This window comes from Zeus faber (genome assembly GCF_960531495.2).
Source record: "Zeus faber genome assembly, chromosome: 17".
NCBI lineage: Eukaryota > Metazoa > Chordata > Actinopteri > Zeiformes > Zeidae > Zeus > Zeus faber.
This window is the reverse complement of record NC_137204.1, coordinates 19,622,805-19,645,295: the sequence shown is the minus strand read 5'-3', so window position 1 is coordinate 19,645,295 and position 22,491 is coordinate 19,622,805. Positions and strand designations below refer to the sequence as shown.

At 40.4% G+C, this 22,491-nt stretch overlaps 1 protein-coding gene across 1 annotated transcript; it reads right to left on the bottom strand.

Moving 5' to 3' along the window:
- Positions 1 to 8,406: 8,406 nt before the first annotated feature.
- On the bottom strand, positions 8,407 to 22,013 carry LOC307243186 (myosin heavy chain, fast skeletal muscle-like). The gene is made up of 41 exons (XM_080017853.1): positions 21,987 to 22,013; positions 21,301 to 21,338; positions 20,964 to 21,178; positions 20,734 to 20,877; positions 20,478 to 20,634; positions 20,359 to 20,386; positions 19,541 to 19,655; positions 18,637 to 18,729; positions 18,472 to 18,535; positions 18,288 to 18,386; positions 18,021 to 18,124; positions 17,785 to 17,923; positions 17,543 to 17,661; positions 16,324 to 16,473; positions 16,046 to 16,216; positions 15,650 to 15,953; positions 15,300 to 15,364; positions 15,109 to 15,196; positions 14,863 to 14,980; positions 14,658 to 14,781; positions 14,419 to 14,555; positions 14,077 to 14,332; positions 13,738 to 13,980; positions 13,477 to 13,653; positions 13,242 to 13,387; positions 13,063 to 13,153; positions 12,567 to 12,956; positions 12,356 to 12,482; positions 12,065 to 12,183; positions 11,701 to 11,897; positions 11,446 to 11,629; positions 11,191 to 11,356; positions 10,913 to 11,037; positions 10,459 to 10,767; positions 9,921 to 10,124; positions 9,642 to 9,767; positions 9,264 to 9,434; positions 9,060 to 9,164; positions 8,853 to 8,948; positions 8,618 to 8,749; positions 8,407 to 8,511 (listed from the first exon to the last, which is right to left on the bottom strand). Exons 3-41 carry the CDS (start codon positions 21,168 to 21,170, stop codon positions 8,491 to 8,493), a joined length of 5,811 nt encoding a protein of 1,936 aa, XP_079873979.1. The 5' UTR covers positions 21,171 to 21,178; positions 21,301 to 21,338; positions 21,987 to 22,013; the 3' UTR covers positions 8,407 to 8,490.
- Positions 22,014 to 22,491: the final 478 nt, after the last annotated feature.

Sequence of the window (22,491 nt, the reverse complement as noted above, 5' to 3'; positions counted from 1 at the left end):
CCTAATACCTGTCCACTAGATCCGATCCCATCTAACCTCCTTCAAGCCATATCACCGACTGTCACCCAGGCAATCACACATATGATTAATTCTTCCCTAACTTCCGGCACTTTCCCCTCTGCTTTCAAAGTGGCTAGGGTCGCACCACTGCTCAAAAAACCTTCACTCGATCCCACTCAAGTAGAAAACTATTGGCCGGTCTCACTCCTCCCTTTCCTTTCCAAAACCATAGAGAGAGCGGTCTCTAGACAGGTTACAGAATACCTGTCAAGAAACAACCTTCTCTATACACTTCAATCTGGCTTCAAAAGTGGTCACTCCACTCCACCACTCCACAAATATCAGAATTTCACCTTTTCTACCCAGTCACAGGAACTTTGTCAATATTTTAAGCAAAGAACAAAATTACTTCTGCCACAAGATTCAATTTAAGATATAATTGTTTATATTAAATAAATTGAATGAAATATTTTTTATTTGTGATTGTCATTTAAGACATCACTGCGTTTTAGAGTCGAGATCACGGCAACATTCATTGCCTATGATCTGTCTGCCGAGAACAGCCTAATTGAAGTGATATTTGACAATTCTTTATTGTATAACCAAAACAATGTGTTAAAGCAAGTAATTTGGCGATTTCAAAATCATTCTATTAAGCTGAGACGGATTCCATATTCTGTTAGTGCAGGCCATCGGGCCATGAGAAGGCGGACGACAATCTTTTCCTAAGCGATCTTATGATGGCATATCAGTGGCAACATCTGTAAGCGCGCGTGGATGTAGGGGGGCCGCGCGCGCAACTCAAACAGCTGCGGAGGCATATGCGAGCTCTCACAGACAGTGCCCGCGTGCAGAATATCTCTGCTCGCGCGAGCAATATTGCAGCGGTATGAACAATGGTGTGAACAACGGACAGTTGAAGAAAGTAAACTTTGCCTCATAGTAGATTAATTTCATTGTTATAACTTAGCAGCCTAAATTAGCAGGTAAATAACCATGCTCCGCCCTGCACCTGTATGCTGTGCCAACGTCCCTGGTGTAGTTCCATCGTTACCAGTTGTAACTCCCCTTCAGGAGTTACAACTGCAGGAGTTACCTGCTAGTAACAAATCCCCTGCAGCCTCTAAATCTCTGCCTGGACTAACTTATTCAGAGGGTAGAGCAAACTCGACATGACCATGTCCACAAAAGATAATCTCTTGAACTTGAACTTCAACTTGAACTTGAACTTGAAAAGGCTCAAATGCATTTTGATCTGCATTGGGTGTTTCATTGGCACAGATGTTGTAATGCAAAATGTTGCACCATGTAAGGCTGTTTAATAGATTTAACTAGATGAATGAGGATTTTTCTCCATGTGAAATGAAGTAATACAACTGTTACAGAAATTAAAGGGTCGCTTTAATCTGCAGTTTGTCAGTCGATGGTTTTAAATAAAGAGGAAGACAGACGTTGGTTTTCACTTAATCAAGGGTCGGACAGAGTGGTGCTAAGAAACAGCTCTCTGAGATGAACAGTTTATTTTCAGGGAGCCAGAGAATATATAGTCAATTCGACGTTACGGATACAGAGAATATACAGTCAGCTTGACATCACAGGTGCAGAAAATAATTGGTCAGGCCAAGATAAGGCAAGCTTTGAGGATGGGGAAAGCATTCTGGCAGGAACCAAAGGGAGGACACAATCTAAAACTTTTGTGAAAGAATTAACCCTGTGTGCTGAAATAAAAGTGTGTGACTGGAAGCTACAAGAAATTGTGTTCTTCATTATGTGTGTGCATATATGTTTATGTGATTACATGGATTTAGATATATTGTTACACAACTACTACTCCTAACAATATTAGTGAAAATTAGAGTATATTAACTTTTAATATCTAAAATATATAATGTTTAAATTCAGACAAAATATTTTGAAAGAATCCTATAGACTTATATTAAAGATTATTTGCAACATTTAATATAATTTTAGAAATTTTAGTGTGATTGCAATTTATAGATATCGCCTTGGAATAGCCAGAAATCTTATTGAATAGCCAGAATCTTCAACAGATAAAATGAACAGTAAAGTCCTGTTTCTCACTGAAAAGGGACACACAGTGTCTAGCCGCTCAAGGTCATATCGTGAAGGAGGAACAATAAATGCTGTATGTTAACTTGATCTCCCTGAGACACTCTGGTGCACCTCTTTGAGTGGACTGTCTTCGATGATTGCAACCATCTAAAATAAAGGCTTAAGACAAGAAGTTGTTGTGTAAACAATATTTATGTGATTTATCTCACAATTGGGTAGATTAGCATGCTGAATGTACAGATAGATGTTTGCTGTTGAATTTCCACGAAAAGTCTTGGAGGATGGGATCGTAAACTTGATGTTTTTTCATTATCTTTCTTTCCCGTACGAAAACTGTGCACAGCTGTGAAGTCGAATCTCAGGAGCTTTACCTCCTTGTCACCAAATCCATAATCTGGAGGAGTGAAGCGAGACGAAAGCATTTGAACAGACCGACTGTCCTGGATTCTTCAATACACGATCCCAAAACAAAGTACTCACGTTAAAGGTGAGAACACAAAACTACTTGAAGTTCTACTATGCATACTGCACAATAGTTCCACCTCAATCTCTCCACACATACTATGCATTCTTGAATCAGTCTTAGTATTACTGGATCTCAGTGTTGCATTTGACACAGTTAATCACAACATATTATTAAACTGACTGGTAAACTGGGTGGGACTTTCTGGCCGGGAAATATGGTCTGGAATCGGTGTAGGAACTGCAGAAATGGGTCATACTGGGGTTTCCTAAAAATGGGAGTTTCAGTAGAAATGAATAAGAAAAAGCTAGAGCAAAGTCCGTAAATAAAAATGCATTGCCCTGGGAAAAGTTGGTGGGATTAACTACAGACGGTGCACCTGCAATGTGTGGAGAAAAAGCAGGCTTTGTTGGACGAATGAAGGAGAAAATGCAAAAAAGTGTCTGTCACACGCCTCTGATAACGTATCATTGCATTATCCATCAAGAAGTTTTGTGTGGGAAGGTGCTGGTGATGAATGATATAGTGACCACAGTCATGAAAACAGTGAACTTCATTCAGGCACGTGGCCTCATTGTCAGTTCCAGCTGTTCTTGCAGGAGATGGGCTCAGAGCACGGTGACGTGCTGTACCATACAGAAGTAGGGTGGCTGAGTAGGAGCAAAGTCCTCAAACGATTTTTTGAGCTTAGGGAAGATATTGCTCTTTTCATGCAGAGTAAAGGAAAACCCTTGTCTGAACTGTCAGATCCAAACTGGCTGTGTGACTTTGCTATGTTGTGTGACATAACTGACCATCTCGCCTAACTGAATCAAAAGCTGCAGGGATGCAAACAAGTCATCATGCAGATGTCCAACATGATCACAGCTTTCCAGCGTAAACTTGATCTATGGATGTATCAAGTGAAACAGGACAATCTTGCCCACTTTCCTGTTTGTCAGAGCATCTCAGCCGCATTTCCTGGTACTTTTTCATGTACTCAGCTAGCTACCAAACTGAGCCGGTTAATAAATGAGTTTGATCGTCGCTTCTCTGACTTTAGAGCACAGCACTCAGGCTTTGCCATCCTTGCCAATCCTTTCACCACTGATATCGGCACTGCACCCCAACATCTTCAGATCAAGTTAATAGAGCTTCAAAGCGATAGTGGCCTGAGAGCAAAGTTCCAGGATGCTGCAATCCAGGACTTTTACCGTCAACTGCCCCCTGGTTTGATGCCACAGCTTCGACTTCATGCTGCCCGTGTTCTGTCTATGTTTGGGAGCACCTATCTGTGCGAGCAGATGTTTTCAATCATGAATCTAAACAAGACCAAGCACAGATCATGCATCACTGATGACAACCTCCATGCTGTTCTACGGATTGCCTCAGCACAAGACCTAAAACCAGACATTGACACACTGGCCATGGAAAAAAGGTGTCAGACATCTGGTCAGAAAACACATAGGTAAGCATTTTTAAAAACCTAATTAAAATATAATAAAATGTATTTCAACCAAGAACAAGAATAGTTTAAACTGTGCAATTTAATGATTGTGCTTGCATTTTGCTTTGTGTTTGTTATTTTCAGAACATGATCAATGGATGAGGATGGTGGAGAGGGGATCCATGTGGTGTGTTAAAGGACATGCAGCATCTCCTCATCAACTTCACCTTAAAACTTGACCAATATAGTTGTGAAATGAGACAACCCTTGTGTTGTTATTTTGAGTTTATTACATATACTAAGTTATATGTGTAGCAATGTATTTAGTGTTTGCAGGTTTATGTGTTTATGCAGACAAATGTTCACTGTAATCAAACCATCTCTCATTTGTTGGATGTATCCCCCTGCAAGGCTGTGTGCAGCCATTTGTTTATGTAAAATGCTACACCTGTCACACATGTTCTTAGCAGCTCACAATTGTTGGTTGGACCGTTATTCTGCCCCTCTCAACTATGACAAAAAAGTTTTGAACAAAGTTAATGTCATAACTTGTTATTTATCCTTATTCACTTGGATAGTTTAATTGTTGATTGATGGAGTAATGTGAGTTTCATAAGCTGACAAATTAAAAGGATTTATGTTATAACAGAGCAACAAGGAAACATTTCTTTTTACATTTATGCATATATATATGTAATATTTGGAAGTTGAATAATACAAATCCAGAGTTATTTAACATTAAGGAGTAGTTGCATTTATTTTACATTACATTTAGCTACATTTATACTGCCTCAAAGTTACATCTGGCCCTTTGAGGGCAACCATTAGGCTGATGTGGCCCTCGGTGAAAATGAGTCCCCTGCCCGATAGTGTTCAGAATCAACGAAAATCAATGTGAGAATAACCTGGGAGGTAGCAATTGCCCATAATATGGCAATTCTCCCTGTCACACCAATATTATTGATGTGACCAAGGTGTGCCGAACAGCGGGACTAACCAAGCAACAATATTTGTAGCACATGGTGTCTACCACTTATTAATAGTCCCAAACAAATCCTGTTTCAAGCACGCATTCAAAGACTTGAATGTAAGCTAACGTAGCTTAGCAGGTTGATGGCAACACTTACTTTAATAGCAACCTTCCACCATTGTTGGTTGTTGTCATGACGAATTAGCATTATCGCAATAATTATCGCATTATCTGATAATTTCACTTAATGTAGTATGTCATCCTGGTACCTTTTGCATGTTCTTTGGATCAGTGAGTTCTGTGGATTCATTCTTTATTTGCTGCATTAGCGGCCCATCAGTCAGGACAAAATGATTCAGATGCAGCTCAGTGTAACTGTCAGCTGTTTAGTGAAATAAAACCCCCTGCAGTTCTCGTGTGAACAACGCTTTCAACTGTCGAGTGGTTTCTTTTAAATACATGTGCCTGAATGGGAGATAGGGTGGCGAAAAGCTGAGAATGCAAGGGGTGGAGGTGGAGAAGGTGGATGAGTTCAAGTACTTGGGGTTGACCATCCAAAGCAGCGGGGAGTGCAGGAGAGAGCTGAAGAAGAGAGTACAGGCAGGGTCGAGTGGGTGGAGAACAGTGTCCGGAGTGATCTGTGACAGTAGGGTTCCTGCAAGAGTGAAGGGGAAGGTCTACAGAACAGTAGTTGGATCAGCTATGTTGTACGATTTAGAGGCGGCGGCACTGACAAAGAGGCAGGTGGCTGAACTGGAGGTGGCAAAGTTGAAGATGTTGAGATTTTCATTGGGAGTGACAAGGATGGACATGATTAAGAATAAATACATTAGAGGGACAGCTCAGGCTGGACAGTTTGGTGAGAAAGTGAGAGAGGCGAGATTGAAATGGTTTGGACACGTGTAGGAGAGATGACAGTTACATTGGAAGAAGGATGCTGAGGATGGAGTTGTCAGGCAAGAGGAAAAGAGAAATGCCAAAGAGAAGATTTATGGATGTGGTGAGGGAGGACATGCAGGCGGTTGGTGTAAGGGAGGACGATGCGCAGAACGGAAGGTACTGGGGGCAGATGATCCACTGTGGTGACCCCTAACGAGAGCAGCCAAAAGAAGAAGACTCGTCATGCGTCCCACTCTTTGTGTCCAACTCTTTGTATGTTCCATGTTGTATATTAATTAATTAATTTATGTATTTATTCATGTATTTATGTATTTATTTGTTTATTAAACTATTTATTGATTTATCTATTTATTTGTATTTCTTATTGTTATCTTGTATTCATTTATTTTTATTGTTTCTTTATCAGTTTCTTTCAATTTAATTAATTAATTCAATTACTGTTTATTAATGTTCCTTTGCCTTTTAAATTCATGATCTGAGCACTCTTTATATAATCTGTCAAAGCACTATATAAACTATGTTTTTAAAGGTGCTATATAAATAAAGCTATTATTATTATTATCACCCATTTCCATCCATTTATTTCCCTCCGCTTATCTGGGGATGGGTCGCGGTGGCAGCAGACTGAGCAAGGAGCTCCCCCTTCTCCCCGGCAACAATTTCCAGTTCCTCCTGGGGGACCCCGAGGTGTTTTCCAGGCCAGCTGGGATATGTAATCCTCCAGCGTGTTCTGGGTCTACCCTGTGGTCTCCTACCAGTTGGATGTGCCTGGAAAACCTCCAAAGGAACGCGCCCAGGAGGCATCCTGATCAGATGTCTGAACCACCTCAACTGGCTCCTTCGATGCGAAGGAGCAGCGGCTCTACTCCGAGCTCCCTCCGGATGTCCGAACTCCTCACCCTATCTCTAAGACTGAACCGAGCCACCCTATGGAGGAAACTCATTTCGGCCACTTGTATTTGCAATCTCGTTCTTTCGGTCACTACCCAAAGCTCATGACCATAAATGAGGGTCTTCCGGCTCAGCTCCCTCTTCACCACAACGGTCCGGTACAACCCCCGCATCACAACCAGAATCGGGGACAAGGGTCAACTTTGGCGGAGTCCAACACCCACTGAAAACGTGTTTGACTTTGTGCCGAAAATATGAACACAGCTCTCACTTTGGTTGTACAAGGCCCGGATGGCTCGTACCAACGGCCCCGATACCCCATACTCCCTCAGTACCCCCCACAGGATCCCCCGAGGGACACGGTCGAAAGCCTTCTCCAGGTCCACAAAAAACATGTAGACTGGATGGGAAAACTCCCATGACCGCCCCAGCAACACTGCGAGGGTAAAGAGCTGGGCCACTGTTCCATGTCTAGGACGGAATCCGCATTGCTCCTCCTGAATCTGAGGCTCGACAATCGGCCGGAGCCTCCTTTCCAGCACCCTAAAGTGAACTTTCCCGGGGAGGCTGAGCAGTGTAATACCCCTATAATTGGAGCACACGCTTCGGTCCCCCTTTTTAAAAATGGGAACCACCACCCTGGTCTGCCACTCCACAGGTACTGTACCCGACATCCACACGACACTGAAGAGGTGTGTCAACCAAGACAGCCCAACAATGTCCAGAGCCTTCAGCATCTTAGGGCAAATCTCATCAACCCCCGGCGCCTTGCCCCCGAGGAGCTTTTTAACTGCCTCAGAGACCTCTGCCAGGCATATGGACGAGACATCCCCCGAGTCTTCAGACTCTGCCTCTTTCCCTGAGGATGTATTGGTCGGGTTCAGGAGTTCCTCAAAGTGCTCTTTCCACCACCCAACAATATCCCCAGTCCGGGTCAGCAGTTCTCCTCCCGGGCTGAACACAGCCTCAGCCAAGCCCTGCATTCCCTTTCTGAGTCGTTTGACCTAATGTGATCTGGTTCGTGAGTATCCCCACACCCACCCGGCGCCTCTCACCCTGGGCAACTCCAGGAAAGGAGAGAGTCCGGCCCCTCTCCAGGAGTTTGGTTCCAGAGCCAGAGCTGTGCGTAGAGGTGAGCCCAAATACAGTATATCTAGTTGGTACCGCTCCACCTCCCACAACAGCTCTGGCTCCTTCCCCGCCAGAGAGGTGACATTCCACGTTCCCAGAACTAGTCTGCGATGCCAAGGATCAGCAGGCCCAGGCCCCCACCGTTGCCCACCACCCGGCTGGCATTGCACCCTACCCCAACGCCTATCCCTGCAGGTGGTGGGGCCACAGGGTGGATTATTATTATTATTATAATTATTATTATTATTATTATTATTATTCATAGTAATAATAATATTTTGCCTTCTCTTTAGTAACATCTTGTCAATTTCGCTCCATTGTGAATAGCCATATCATAGCGTTTTCATAGCACGTTTTCCAGTATTATTTTAGGTCACCCGATGATTGGGTCCACCAAAGCTGTCAGGGGCTCAGGGAGTTCATATTTTGACTGCAGCTGTGTTGATGGATGCAAAAACAGAGCAGCATTTGGACATGTGTTTTTGATAGCCTGGACAGCTGAAGCTTTTATCATTGCTATTACTTTCTTGAACAAATGAATGAAAAAAAAAATAGTGGTTGAATTTGTATTTATTCAATATAATTCACAACTTTAGCGCATTTAATGACTTTGTGAGATTATTTGAATCAGAGACATTATTCAGCAGATTCCTTTCCCTGTGAAAGATAAATAAATATAAAATCAGAAATTAAAGTTCATGGGTTAATTCAAATGTTCAGATGTTAATGTTTGGGAAAGTTGGAACGAAAAACATTCATTTACCTTTCCAGAGTCACGGCTCTTAGCCCTCATCTTGTTGACCTGAGACTCAGCAATGTCAGCACGTTCCTCAGCCTCTTCCAGTTCATGTTGAACCTTCCTGTTCTTGGAAAGGTAAGAGTTGGCCTGTTCCTCCTGTAATAAGTTGTATTAAAAAAAGGTGAGACAAAAAAGTCAACTACTAACAATAACAAATAACATTTAAAAAAGTATTTAATAGCAATTAATTTAAACGTACCGCTTCCTCAGCCTGCCTCTTGTAGGACTTGACCTTCAGCTGCAGCTTGTCTACCAGATCCTGCAGCCTGGTGCTGTTCTTCTTATCCTCTTCAGTCTAGTGGGATATCAAATCATAAATTAAATGGACTTTCAAAGCAGAGTTCAATATTTTTAAATTGACAAAGGTAAAGTAAATACCATATATAATAAAAGTGTTGCACTCTACCTGGTAGGTGAGTTCCTTCACTCTCCTCTCATATTTGCGGACACCTTTAACAGCATCTACTCCACGTCTCTGTTCAGCCTCAACTTCTGTCTCCAGCTCACGAACCTTCAGAGCAAAACATGGAAATTAAGATATCCAATCAAATCATTAACATCAGCTGAATTAAACAGAGTGTAATGTATAAGGTCAGCTCCATTAATTTACCCTGGACTCCAGTTTCTGGAGCTGCTTCTTGCCTCCCTTCATGGCCAGGTTCTCAGCCTCATCCAGACGATGCTGAAGGTCCTTCACTGTGACCTCCAGGTTCTTCTTCATCCTCTCCAGATGAGAACTAGTGTCCTGCTCTTTCTTCAGTTCCTCCGCCATCATGGCAGCCTACAAATTATGATACAAAAAAATATTTATAAATATCACAAAAGAAATGTTTCTATTGACATGAAGTACATATCGACATGAAGTACATTTATGAATAGACAGTATATGAATATATATATATATATATATATATATATATATATATATATATATATATATATATATATATATATATATATATATATGAATATATGAATTAAGACAGACATCAGTGATGGCCTTCTTAGCCTTCTCCTCTGCATTCCTGGCTTCCTGAACAGTGTCGTCCACTTCACCCTGGACTTGGACCAGGTCCGACTCAAGCTTCTTCTTTGTGTTCAGAAGGCTGGTATTCTAAAAGAAAATTTGTTTCAGAAATTAAGAGGATCATATGTGCATGTAATTGCAAAATAAATACACTGTAGAATTACTGAGATTAATACCGCTCTAGCATCTATTTTTTCTTTACCTTCTAAGATACATTAATGTAAAACTTTATTAATATACCTGAGAGTGCAGCAGTCCGACACGTTCACTAGCATCCACCAGCTCCTGCTCAGCCACTTTGCGGCCTCTCTCTGTCTGTTCCAGACCGACTCTCAGCTCATCAATTTCAGCCACCATGAGACAGTTCCTACGCTCCACCATGGCAGCCTGCTCCTTGAGGTCCTCCTGGGCTCTAAGGGCGTCATCAAGGTGCAGTTGGGCATCCTGATGTGGGCATTGTGAAAGGTAAATACAGGACAAATACACAGTACTGCGCAAAAGATTTAGGCACTTGCTTAAAAATGCTCTAAAGTGGGGATCCTTTCAATCATTAATGCCATGAATAGTATTTATTTCAATTAATTTACAGCATACAAAGTGCGATACTAAGGAAATAAAAAATATAACCAATATTTGGTGTGACCACCGTGTGCCTGACACACTCATGCAGAAGACAAAAAATAACTGTGTGAGACAAATGTTTTTGTGAAACTTCTAAAACGCCGAAAACCTTTGCACAGTATTGTATATTGGTGCATGTAGTTGCTTTGTGCCACACCTTGAGTTGTCCCTGGACATTCCTCAGCTGCTTCTGGGCTTCAGCAGCCTGGCGGTTGGAATGACTCAGCTGAATCTCCATCTCATTCAAGTCTCCCTCCATCTTCTTCTTGATTCTCAGGGCATCATTCCTGCTCCTGACCTCAGAGTCCAGAGTGGTCTGCATGGAATCAATCACCCTCTGGCTGTTCCTCTTGATCTGCTCCATCTCCTCATCCTTCTCAGCCAGCTTCCTGTCCACCTCACCCTTAATCTGGTTGAGCTCCAGCTGGACACGCAGAATCTTGGACTCTTCATGTTCCAGCGTTCCCTAATATTTTTTTTGCAAAATGTATATTTTAATGGTTATGTTTTTTTTTATAAATGAATATTAAATGAATTATTTATAGTTCAATTTAATATTTATAGTTCATGCAGGGAATGGCCATGTATATATAAGCTTTCTCTTTTTTCACCTCAGCTTCCTCAAGTGCACTCTGGATCTCAGACTTCTCTGTCTCCACCTGCTTCTTGGACTTCTCCAGCTCATGGATGCTCTTTCCAGTCTCACCAATCTGTTCAGTCAGGTCGGAGATCTCCTCTGCATTGAGGGTAGAACATTACAAATCACATATGCCAGTCAGTAAACTTTGTTTATTGACAGTTTGCCTGATAACCAATATCAATTTTAAGTTTTTAATACATTTGTGTCTTTAAAATGTCATTGTTCAAAGGGGATCTTATTAGAACTCACGTTGCAGGTTCTTGTTTTCACGTTTCATGGTTTCCAGATGATCCAGAGCTTCTTCATAGGAGTTCTTCATCTTGAACAGCTCAGTGCTGAGAGAACGAGCCTCTTTCTGAGCTCCCTCAAGCTCTGCCTGACCCTCCTCATATTTCTGCTTCCACTCTGCAAGAACCTGTAGAAAAATGATTTTTACAATATAAATATGTTACGACTGCAACATTTTAGAATGTTTGCTATATGTCATGATCAACATCAACACACTTTGTCAAAGTTCCTCTGCTTCTTGTCAAGGTTGGCAGCCAGTCCATTGGCTCTCTCCACATCAATCATGAGATCCTCAACCTCACCCTGGAGTCTCTGTTTGGTCTTCTCCAGAGAGGCACATTTGGAATTCACAGCCTCAATCTGCTCCTCAGCCTCCTGAAGGCGCTGGGCAAGCTTTTTCCTGTTAATGAATTGCAAAGTTTAAGTATTTTACTTTGAAAACAAATCCTGTGCTCTTAGAAAGAAGCTTACTTGGCCTCCTCGAGCTCCTCTGTGCGCTGGATAGCATCAGTTTCATACTTGCTCCTCCACTGAGACACCTCACTGTTGGCCTTAGACATTCCTCGCTGCAGTTCAGCCTTGGCCTCCTGCTCCTCCTCAAACTGCTCCCTCAGGAGATCACAGTCATGGCGGGCTGATTGCACACCATGAGCCAGGGCATTTTTGGCCTAAGAGACACCCAGAGACAGTTGTTTTGAAGAGAAACTTAACAAACTGAACTGATCTATGAACGTCTTTCTCACTGTAAACGCAGACACACAAAAAATGTAAAATTAATATTAATTTTTTATGAGCAATTGAATAGGAAAACACCATATTTTAACCTCTTTGTTACCTTCACTTCTTCCTCAATCTGTCTCTTAAATTCTTCAATCTGCTGTGTGAAGGCCTGCTTTCCTCTGGTCAGTTGGGACACAAGAGCTTCTTTCTCCTCAAGTTGACGAGTATTCTCACCTAATGGATTGTTTTTAAATTTTCAATAACTTTGGTTGAAAAAGAACAACTAAAGGGATAATCCACATTCTCATTGATATACAAACAACCATATACAAAAATACAGTTTTATATAAACTGGAATTGCACTTTTTTTTGATTGAGGTAGAAGCTAAAAAGTATAAAGACTTGCCATTTTCAGTCAACAATCTTGCCCTCTGACCACTGATGTCATTTATCTGGCGAACATTCTCGTCATTCTTAGCCTTGAGTTCACCAAGCTGGTCCTCAAGGGTGCGGCACATCTTCTCAAGATTTCCCTGTGAATAATTGCTTAATTTATTAGGGGTTTTTTCTTGAGAATATTCACTACACATAATTTGCTTTAAATGTAATGGCTCTACCTTGGACTTGGCAACAGCTTCCATGTTGCTGGAGAGGTCATCGATCTCCATCTTGTATTCACTCTTCTCCTTTTCAAGCTTCTGCTTGACACGCTGGAGGTTGTCGATCTGTTCTCCCAGCTCTGCAACACTGTCAGCCTGCTTCTTACGGAGAGCTGAGGCAGTGGATTCATGCTGCAGGGTGGACTCCTCAAGGTCACGTCGCAGCTTCTGGAACTCAGCCTCACGCTTCTTGTTCATCTCAATCTGAGCAGCAGTGGCTCCTCCAGCCTCCTCAAGCCTCTCACTGATCTCTTCAAGTTCCCTGGAGAGGTCAGCTCTCAGCTTCTCAACCTTGGCACGAGCGGCTCGCTCAGCCTCAATCTCTTCCTCCAGTTCCTCAATACGAGCCTTTGTGAAATATAATATTGATGAGATTCATATATTTATATAACCATTAAATTGTCTGTATCCATGATGTTCACATATGTGGTATTTTAGAGCAAGCATTACACACCTGGAGCTCTTTGATTTTCTTCTGCAACTGAGCACCCAAAGATTGTTCATCTTCAATCTTACTCAACAGCTGGCTTGTCTCAAAGTCCTTCCTGATGATTGAATTACGGAATAACATTTAATAATAATATTTTTCTGATATTTTACTCACAAAAGAGAATTTCCTTAGTATTACATTACTTCTTGATTTTTTCATCGGACTGCTGCTTGTCATTCTCCAGATCCATGACGGATTCCTGAGCCAGTTTCAGATCACCCTCAAGCTTCCTCTTGGCTCTCTCAAGGTCCATACGAAGCTTTTTCTCTTGCTCCAAAGAACCTTCAAGCTGCATTTTTATAATTTTGCTTGTAAATATATGATGCATATAATTCCATAAATGTACATATTTTGACGTGATAGATTTGTTGAACTCACATCATCCACTTGCTGCTCCAGCTTGGTCTTGGCCTTGGTCAGAGTGTTGACTTTGTCTTCCTCTGCCTGCAGGTCATCAAGAGTCTGCTGATGGGCCTCTTGGAGGGCCTTCTTTTCCTTTGTCAGCTTAGCAATGCTCTCATCCTGAGAGGCCATCTCCTCAGTCAGGTTCTTCACCTAAATGTCCAAAAAAATATGTTTTTGTGATTGTTCGATTGTGTTACCATTATGTGATCATGATGACATTGACACTTAATTTGCCTTGTTCTCAGTGGCATGTTTCTCCTTCTCCACTTTGGCCAGGGTAAGCTCCAGGTCATCAATGTCCTTCTTGAGCTCAGAGCATTCATCCTCTAGTTTCCTCTTCTTTGCAGTCAGCTCAGCATTGATTTCCTCCTCATCCTCCAGCCTTTCAGTTGTCTCTTTGAGTTTGGCCTCCATCTGGATCTTACTCTTGATGAGTCCCTCACATCTCTCCTCAGCATCTGACAGATTCTCTGATTCCTGGTTTATGTTTTAAATTGCAGGAGAAGGTCGTTGTACATTTGCTATGGAAATACTTCTTTATCCTTCAAAGTTCTATGGTTTTTAGTTACTTACAGATGCCACTTGGAGCTGCAGATCATTCTTCTCCTGCAGAACAGAAACCATCTTCTCTTCCAGTTCCTTCTTCTTGGCGAGGGCAGCAGCCAGGTCTGATTTCATCTTGTCATAGTTGTCCTTCATCTGGGCCAGCTCCTTCTCAGTCTCAGCACTCTTCAGAAGAGGCTTGACCTTGTAGTACACCTTCATCCATGGCCAGTGTTTGACATTCATGAATGAGCGAACGTTGTACTGGATGGTGAAAATTGCTTCCCTATGAAAGAAAACATTTGAAATAAATCAGTAACTTTTGCATCACTTAACATTTGGCTCTTTTAGATTTCATTGCACTAAATGTACCTCCTCTCCATCATCTTCACAAACTCCTTCCTCATGACATAGCCACGGCAGAGAGCCTGAGTCATTGTTACCAGAGTAGCAAGCTTTTCATCTCGCATCTCCTCAAGCAGACCCAGCAGACCAGCTTTGAAGAACACCTGAAAATGCCCAAAGAAATCATGGTACTTTTGTTTATAAGATACATACAATTAATATCCAGCAATATCATGAGTACAACATCTGTGCTTGGATTTGATTACCTTGGTGTGTCCAAATTTGTACTCATCATGAGGCACATCAATTGATCCAAGCAGTTTCTCAGCAGCCTTCTTGTTGTCAATGAACTGGCCTTCAGGGATGACGCTGGCATTCAGTACTTTGTACCTTTAATGAGGAAGTTTGTGGAATTAATAACCTAATTTTCACAACTATGAACGTAATGTTCTGTGGTAATTTTATTAATACCTTTGCTTGAAGTCACCGTAGAGGATTCTGCTGGGGAAACCCTTTCTGCAGATTCTGATACCCTCCAGTACACCATTACACCTCAGCTGGTGGATAACAAGGAAGTTCTCCATCAGACCTGTGAAGAGATACATGTAAGTAATGATGTAATTATTATCATTTTTTTCATCATTTATGACATCTCAGTAATATGAAATCAACAAAGCCCATCTTTAGTCAGCTCTATATTATATGTTTTCACTGGACCTGGAGTCTTGGACTCATTGGGAATCAGGCAACGCACAAAGTGAGGATGAGTGCTCCTCAAGTTGGTCATCAGCTTCCCCAAGTTCTCCTATAGGTACATAATGAAAAAAAACCCATGTTGTTTCTTTTAGCTGCTTTGTAGAACAGTTACATTTTGCAAAGTATTGTGTATGTGTGTACTTTGATCTTACCCTGAATTGTGACGACACAGTTTGCATGGAACCGCCCTTCTTCTTGCCACCCTTCTTGCCAGCCTCTGTAAAATCGTATTTTTCTCAAGGTTAAAAAGTTTGTTTTGGAGGCATTGATGGAAAACAACATAACACAAAATATCTTAACAAAAGGAAGTCACAGGAGATTGCCATTCGTTAAATTGACTTTAAAGCTGATGTTAAATTTTCATGGATTATTCAGTTAGTGATTTAGATGCTTTGTTTTCAATATGTTGTATTCTTCCAGCAATTTTCAATGACTTTCAATAATTCTACCTGGTAAATAGAATAATGATTTCCCGAGTTAAACTTCCAAATTTGTGTCATACCCTCAGGAGGTGCAGCTGGATAGAGGACAGGCAGCAGCTTAACTGAAGATTTCTGGTACAGCTGTACAACAGAGTCATTCAGGGGATCCTTGTTCTTGTCCAGCCAACCAGAAACGTTATAGTCCACAGTTCCAGCATAGTGCACCAGAGAGAAGTGGGCCTCAGCTTTGCCCTTGGCAGGCTTGGGCTTCTCAAAGGCTTTGGTTTTACCAAGATGTTGGTCATACAGCTTGTTCTTGAAAGTAACGTCTGAAGCCTTGGGGAACATGCACTCCTCTTCAAGGATGGAGAAGATGCCCATTGGCTTAATAGGAGCAAATTTACAGGGAAATATTATAAAATAATAATTTGAATGACATAATGAATTGTAACATTATATCTAATCATTAGTAGTACCTTCTCAATAAGCTCAATACAGGCAGCCAAGTCCATGCCAAAGTCAATGAACTCCCAGATGATGCCCTCCTTCTTGTACTCCTCTTGCTCCAGGACAAACATGTGGTGGTTGAAGAACTGTTGCAATTTCTCATTGGTGAAGTTGATGCACAGTTGCTCCATGCTGTTGTACTGGACATTGCCATAGGATTATTATTTTTATTGGCTTTTAAAATAAATATCATAAATATATTAGATTGAAATTTTTGAATATTAGCAATACTAATATTGATACCTACATCAAAAATCTCAAAACCAGCAATGTCCAGCACACCGATGAAGTACTGCCTCGCCTGCTTGGTGTCCAACATCTGGTTGATGCGGATGACCATCCACAAGAACATCCTCTCATAGATGGATTTAGCCAGGGCATTAACTGAGTTATAGACCTGAGAAAAATATATACATGAAAAATATTGTCAGAAAGTGTGTTAGTGGTTTCATTTTGTCTCTTTCAATCTATGAAATGAGAGGAATCTTGTTGAAATGATATTTCAATCATCTGACTATAAAGGAAGGAATCTCTGTCTGTCTGTCTGTCTGTCTGTCTGTCTGTCTCTCTGACTGTAAGTCTGTCTGTCTATATTTCATTCGATTATATCGACAACCGTTCATCTACATTACACTTGGCGGCTCTATTGCTGGGGAACGAAGGACGTGCATGTCATATTTGGTGCGATATAGGCGCGCGACATGTGTAAATTAATTATTAACAAGAGACCGCTCAGCTCTGTGAAGTACCGGAGTGGGGCTTCAGGGCCCAAAGTCACAAAAATGTCTTCAAAATGCTACACTTTCTCAGCAATGTTGTTTATGAAGGGGTTTTGAGGAGAAAAATGATTTATAGTCCGCATAAACAGGACTGAATCATTGACATAAGAAACCTGGGCTCGACTGATCCTCCTGAAGTTCTAATATGCCTATTCTTTCACATTTGGTGCTTTGTTTCAGCAAAGTTGTACTTGCATTGTGTTTAACTGTGCCATTACAATTTCTAAGAAAGTCTTGAATTTTGAACGGGCATGTACGAGTACAGTTGTTCTCCAACTTTTCTTTGAAGTGTACCCTCTCTAAGGTCTTTTCTTCCACCAAGTACCCCATTCACTGTTATTGGGAGAAAGAAAAAGAAAATGAACATAAATGATGTAGTGTATGTGTGTCTTATGTGTTTTCTTAAACATTATATATAACCAATATATTTATTTTCAACACTTTTTCTTTTTTTACATTTTTGGATAACCACCTGCAGTGCCCCAAAGTACCACCTGCAATACCCCTATGTACCCATTGGCCCTTTTGATAAACATTGAACTATTAAAATCCAATACTCATCTAACGATCTAAATTACTTATGTCAGTTATGGAGGTACAGTATATTAACATTTGTTTGAAACTGGTTGGCTATTGTAAAAAACATTAACTTCTTTAATTCATTGAAATCGAAATTTTCTTACATACCTGAGCTACAGTCTGTCCCTTGGTGACGTACTCATTTCCGACCTTCACTCTGGGGTAGCAAAGAGCCTTCAGCATGTCAGCTGAGTTCAAGCCCAGCAGGTAGGAAATCTTGTCAGCATCTGACAAAGAAATTTGTAAAATATTTAACACATTTGGAAAGCGTTTGTTGAAACCTGTATGTATACACTTGCATGCTAAATCAAACCAAACTCATGCACGGTCTGGAAATACACAAAACTCACCCTCGTTGCCCTCTGGTTCAGCCTGCTCCTCACGCTGCTTCTGCTTGAACTTCATGTTACAATGGTGAAGCACAGCACCAGTAAACTTATAGATGCCCATCTTCTCTTCATTGCTGAAGCCCAAAATGTCAATGGCAGTCTGTATGGAATAATTTGCATATCATATTTACAATAAAAAAATCAAAAACTGTGATAGCTTATCAAATGTGTGATAAAAAACGATCAGAATGACTGACATCAGTAGCAACCAACTCCTCTTTGTCATCAATACTGGCCACAGTGATCTGACCCTGACTGCACATGGGGAAGTCGTAGGGGTTGGTAGTGATGAGTGTCATTTCTGAGGATTAAACACATTAACATGTATTAATCGCATACATTTTGTGAATGCAGATGTTTAGTCAATGTTTAGATATTTCCCCATTCTCAAGGGAAAAACCAAAGGGCTGTGTGTGTGTGTGGGGAGTCCACTGCACAGTCATTAGTAATTAACCTCATCTCACCAATAATCTCAGGTTTGTGGTTGGTCATCATCTGGTAGAAGATGTGGTAGCCTCTCTCATCAGGAAGCTGGAATGTCACTCTGGACTTCTCCAGCAGATCTGTAAGAATGGTTCATGGTCAACTGAAATCTATTTCACTCACCATCAGGATAAAATTGATTCATGGCTAGAATTGGATACTTACATGTCTCAATATCAGCACTAGCCAATTTACCAGTTGCGCCAAAATGGATTCTGATGAATTTACCCTGTTTTGCATAGTAAACATTTTTATCTTGTATTTTTATTTAATGAGTTATTACATCATCACAGATTACTAACAGATACAGTGAAATAATTTCACACTTACAAAGCGAGATGAGTTGTCATTCCTCACAGTCTTGGCATTTCCGTAGGCCTCCAGCAGGGGATTGGCTGCAATAATCTGATCCTCCAGTGAACCCTATAATTTAAAAATTCAACACTGCTGTAAACAAATTATGTTTGTTTACATAACATTTTGTTAGAACTTGGTTGGCCTTGAAAGCAGTTTCAACGCACTACTGTTCTTGTGTATTTTCAACTGGCATTATGCTGTATGGATAATAAGCGGTTGTATGTGATGCTTTATACTATGTATCCTATCAGGTACGTGCAGGTGAGGGGAGGGGGCGGAGGGTCACCGAGCACCTGACCCTTATGATTTTCTTTATATTCATGAGGAAGACCCTGATCTGCCCTCTGCTGTGCATCCCTGTGCCGCATCGTTTTCTTATTGAACGAAACAAAAGAACACTGTGTGTAACAGGGACACTTCTTCACTCGATGTCTTATCCCCCTCTCAGAGGGCAAAATCGCTAGAACCAGAGGTGGTTCATCATGCGTCTTTTTTTTTTGAGCACCTGCCCCTCTTAACGTCTCTACACATGCCTGTATCCTATTCACATTCATTGTGACGTTTTCTTTAATAAAAATTATTTTGTATACTGCCTATCCATTACCCACAACCATGGGAATGTCCCTCTTTCTATAACCTCCTGAAGATTTCCTGCATTTTTTCCAGAACAAAGGTTTCATGACATCCATTCTTTTCAAACAGGCTTAACTGCTGGGTATGTCAACTAATTTCCCATTACGTAATGTGGGCTGGTAAAGCAATTAAAATTAAATAAAAATATGTACATATAATATATTCAGAAAGGCTATAAAGTAAATATGATGGTTTTTGGAATATTATCTATTTACAGATTACTACTATTATTACGAAACCGTACCTGCATCTTTCCAGGTGCTTGCTCCTTCTTCTTCTCTCCTCCTGCCACTGAGATTGTTGCAAAGTACTGGATGACACGCTTGGTATTCACAGTCTTTCCAGCACCGGATTCTCCACTGGGTATATAAATACAAATTCAAACATGGTTAAGATGGGCTCAGACTCGAAAACTTTAGTTCATTGACCTGCTAAGTCTGAGCAGCTAAGCAATGTTTTTGAGCCACCCTTGACGTCCCGATTTTACTCAAGATCTTGTAGTTTGAGATGTGTGATGACAAGTTTCAAGATCAGCAATAGCCAATGATTGTGCTCAAGGAAACCAGGAGCAGGAGGAGTAATATGTGCCTGTTTATGGATGGAATGTATAGAAGATTATGTAATTTTTTATTGCACTTCACTATTAAGGACTTGTAATTTTAAAAATTAAATAATTATAATTTACCTCCAACTCTGCAGAAGTGACAAACCATGCAGTCTGCATCTCCTCAACCATTCTCTCCTCCAAATTAAGCATATTGTACTCTTCTTTATTTTCACCCACACAACAATAACAGCAAGCTGTCAAAAAAATGTCACGTTAAACTCCATCTCTGTTATTTTTGGCAAAATTATATAACAAAGAAATAGCCAATTGCGCATTTGATTTTTGCATGAGACAGGGAGTATTGGGGAAAAAGGGTTGTGTAGAAAAGGTTTAGTGCAGTGTGTGACACAGTGACTTTAGGATTTTGAAAGTTGTGTAGTCTAGCCTATCCTCAGTTGAATTATGTATGAATTATATCGCTTTGCTATCATTTAGTCAACAGAAGCAAAACTTACGTGATCAAGACAGACTGGTTCTCTCTATCTGTAAAGGAACAGATTAAGAAGTTATTATCTATAGAACATAAAACAAATATGTATATATATATATATTTACTTGGTCATGACAGCCATACCAGTGGCCATGAACTGATAGGCGTTGTCAGAGACGGAGAAGATGTGGGGTGGAGCCTCCATACGCTTCTTGCCTCTGTAGGCATTCACAACCTCAGAGTCGTACACTGGGAGCCACTTGTAGGGGTTCACAGTGGCACAGAACAGGCCAGAGTAGGTCTGAAAAGGATGGGATCAAAAAGATAATTTCAACTCTTCTGTTGTTGCTGTATTTAAATACTATTCCACATAAATCAGTAGGAAGGTAGACTTTCTTACGTAGATCATCCATGCTGCATAACGCTCTTTGAGGTTATACAGCACAGAGGCTTCATTGAGATGGGTCATCATGGCCATGTCCTCAATTTTGTCGTACTTGGGAGGATTCATGGGGGTAACATCATCCTCCTTGACTGTTCTCTCCTAAAAAAATGAATTACATTATTATTTTTGATAGGTGAAACCTACCGCATGACTATGATTTTCTTAATAAATCAACTACAGCCTACCTCTTGTGTATCAAGCAATTTCACAGTGACTTTGGCACCGTCTTTCTTTGTGATAGTACATTTGAGATACAGCTCCTTAACATCAGCCACATATGCAGCACTTTTGGCATCAAATGGTTTGCTTTGAGCCTCAATCCTCTCCCTTTCTGGCTTACGGAGGTAAATGGCAGCTTTGCCATAGACGGACATTTCTGCGTCTGTGCTCATGGTGGCGGCTTAAAGGAAACAGAAAGAATGAACCTCTTTTCATGAGATGGATGTATTCTCTGATCCTTCCAAAATCCCTGAGCATTTTAAGAGTCACGCAATTTCTTAAAATTAAATATCAGAAACTCACCTTTCCTACCCAGTTACGGGAACTTTCGTGTGTTACCCCTGAAGAAAAAAACATTTCTAATGTAAATATTTTTAGTATTAACCACTATTTAAGTATCGACATTAAAATGATATAACTGTAAAAATATCAATAATTAGAATAACCAATTTTATTTATATAGTACCTTTCATACATGAAATGCAGTTGAAATTGCTTCATATTAAAATGGGATGAAAGGAAAACAAACTAATTTAAATAATTGCATGCACAGCTCATGAATGGCAGCCTAAATATGCTTCAAATTCAAGATGATACATGTGCACAGAATAACCATAACAAAAAGCAGGATAATTCAAAGAAAATAATAAATCAAATATAAAATTTTGAATTTAGAAATAAGATTAAGAAGTGCTGCTTCTTCTACGGAAGATTGATTGTGTTGTGGACACAAAAAATCATCAACATGAGCGCTCATTGGGGAGCAGCTATCCAATTCTAGTATAACACTAATAGTTATCTTTTCTCATTTTATTTTCATTGTCATTACATAACCACTATTTGTTTTTACCTTGACTGAAAGCTTACTTATTTGCTTGAATCGATTGACCTTTTTCATGACAATTTTACAAATTACAGAAGAAAATATTGAACAACAATCTATATTAAATTTTCCTGAAAATGGCAGCTGAAGCATCCACTTGACTTACCAGCAGTTGTAACTCTCTGAAATCCCCTGCAGCCTCTACATTTCCACTTGGGCGTTCTTATATAGAGGAAATTGTGCAGAGCAGGCACAAACTCAACATGGGCATGTCTTCAAAGGGCTCAAATGCATTTTGATCTGCATTGGGTGTTTCATTGGCACACATGTTGAGCCATGTAAGGCGTCCTAATAGGTAATCCAATATGACTGATGTTGCTCTTTTCTTTCCTAATTTCGGTGTAAAATAAAGGAATACTATTACTACGACCAATATTTAAGTTAATAAATAATCCTAAAATTGTAGCTATGATTAAACAGTATATTTTTCACCGTTACATATTCAACATTGTTAAACATCAGAATTTTTGAACACAATATACAGTATATTGCAATTAAAGTATAAATATATATTTTAAACACAGACTTTCATTACAAACATGCATGTTTTAATCAATGTTAGTTCAATTTTATGGTTCAAAAAGGTTCTATCTATAAATAAATGAGATCAT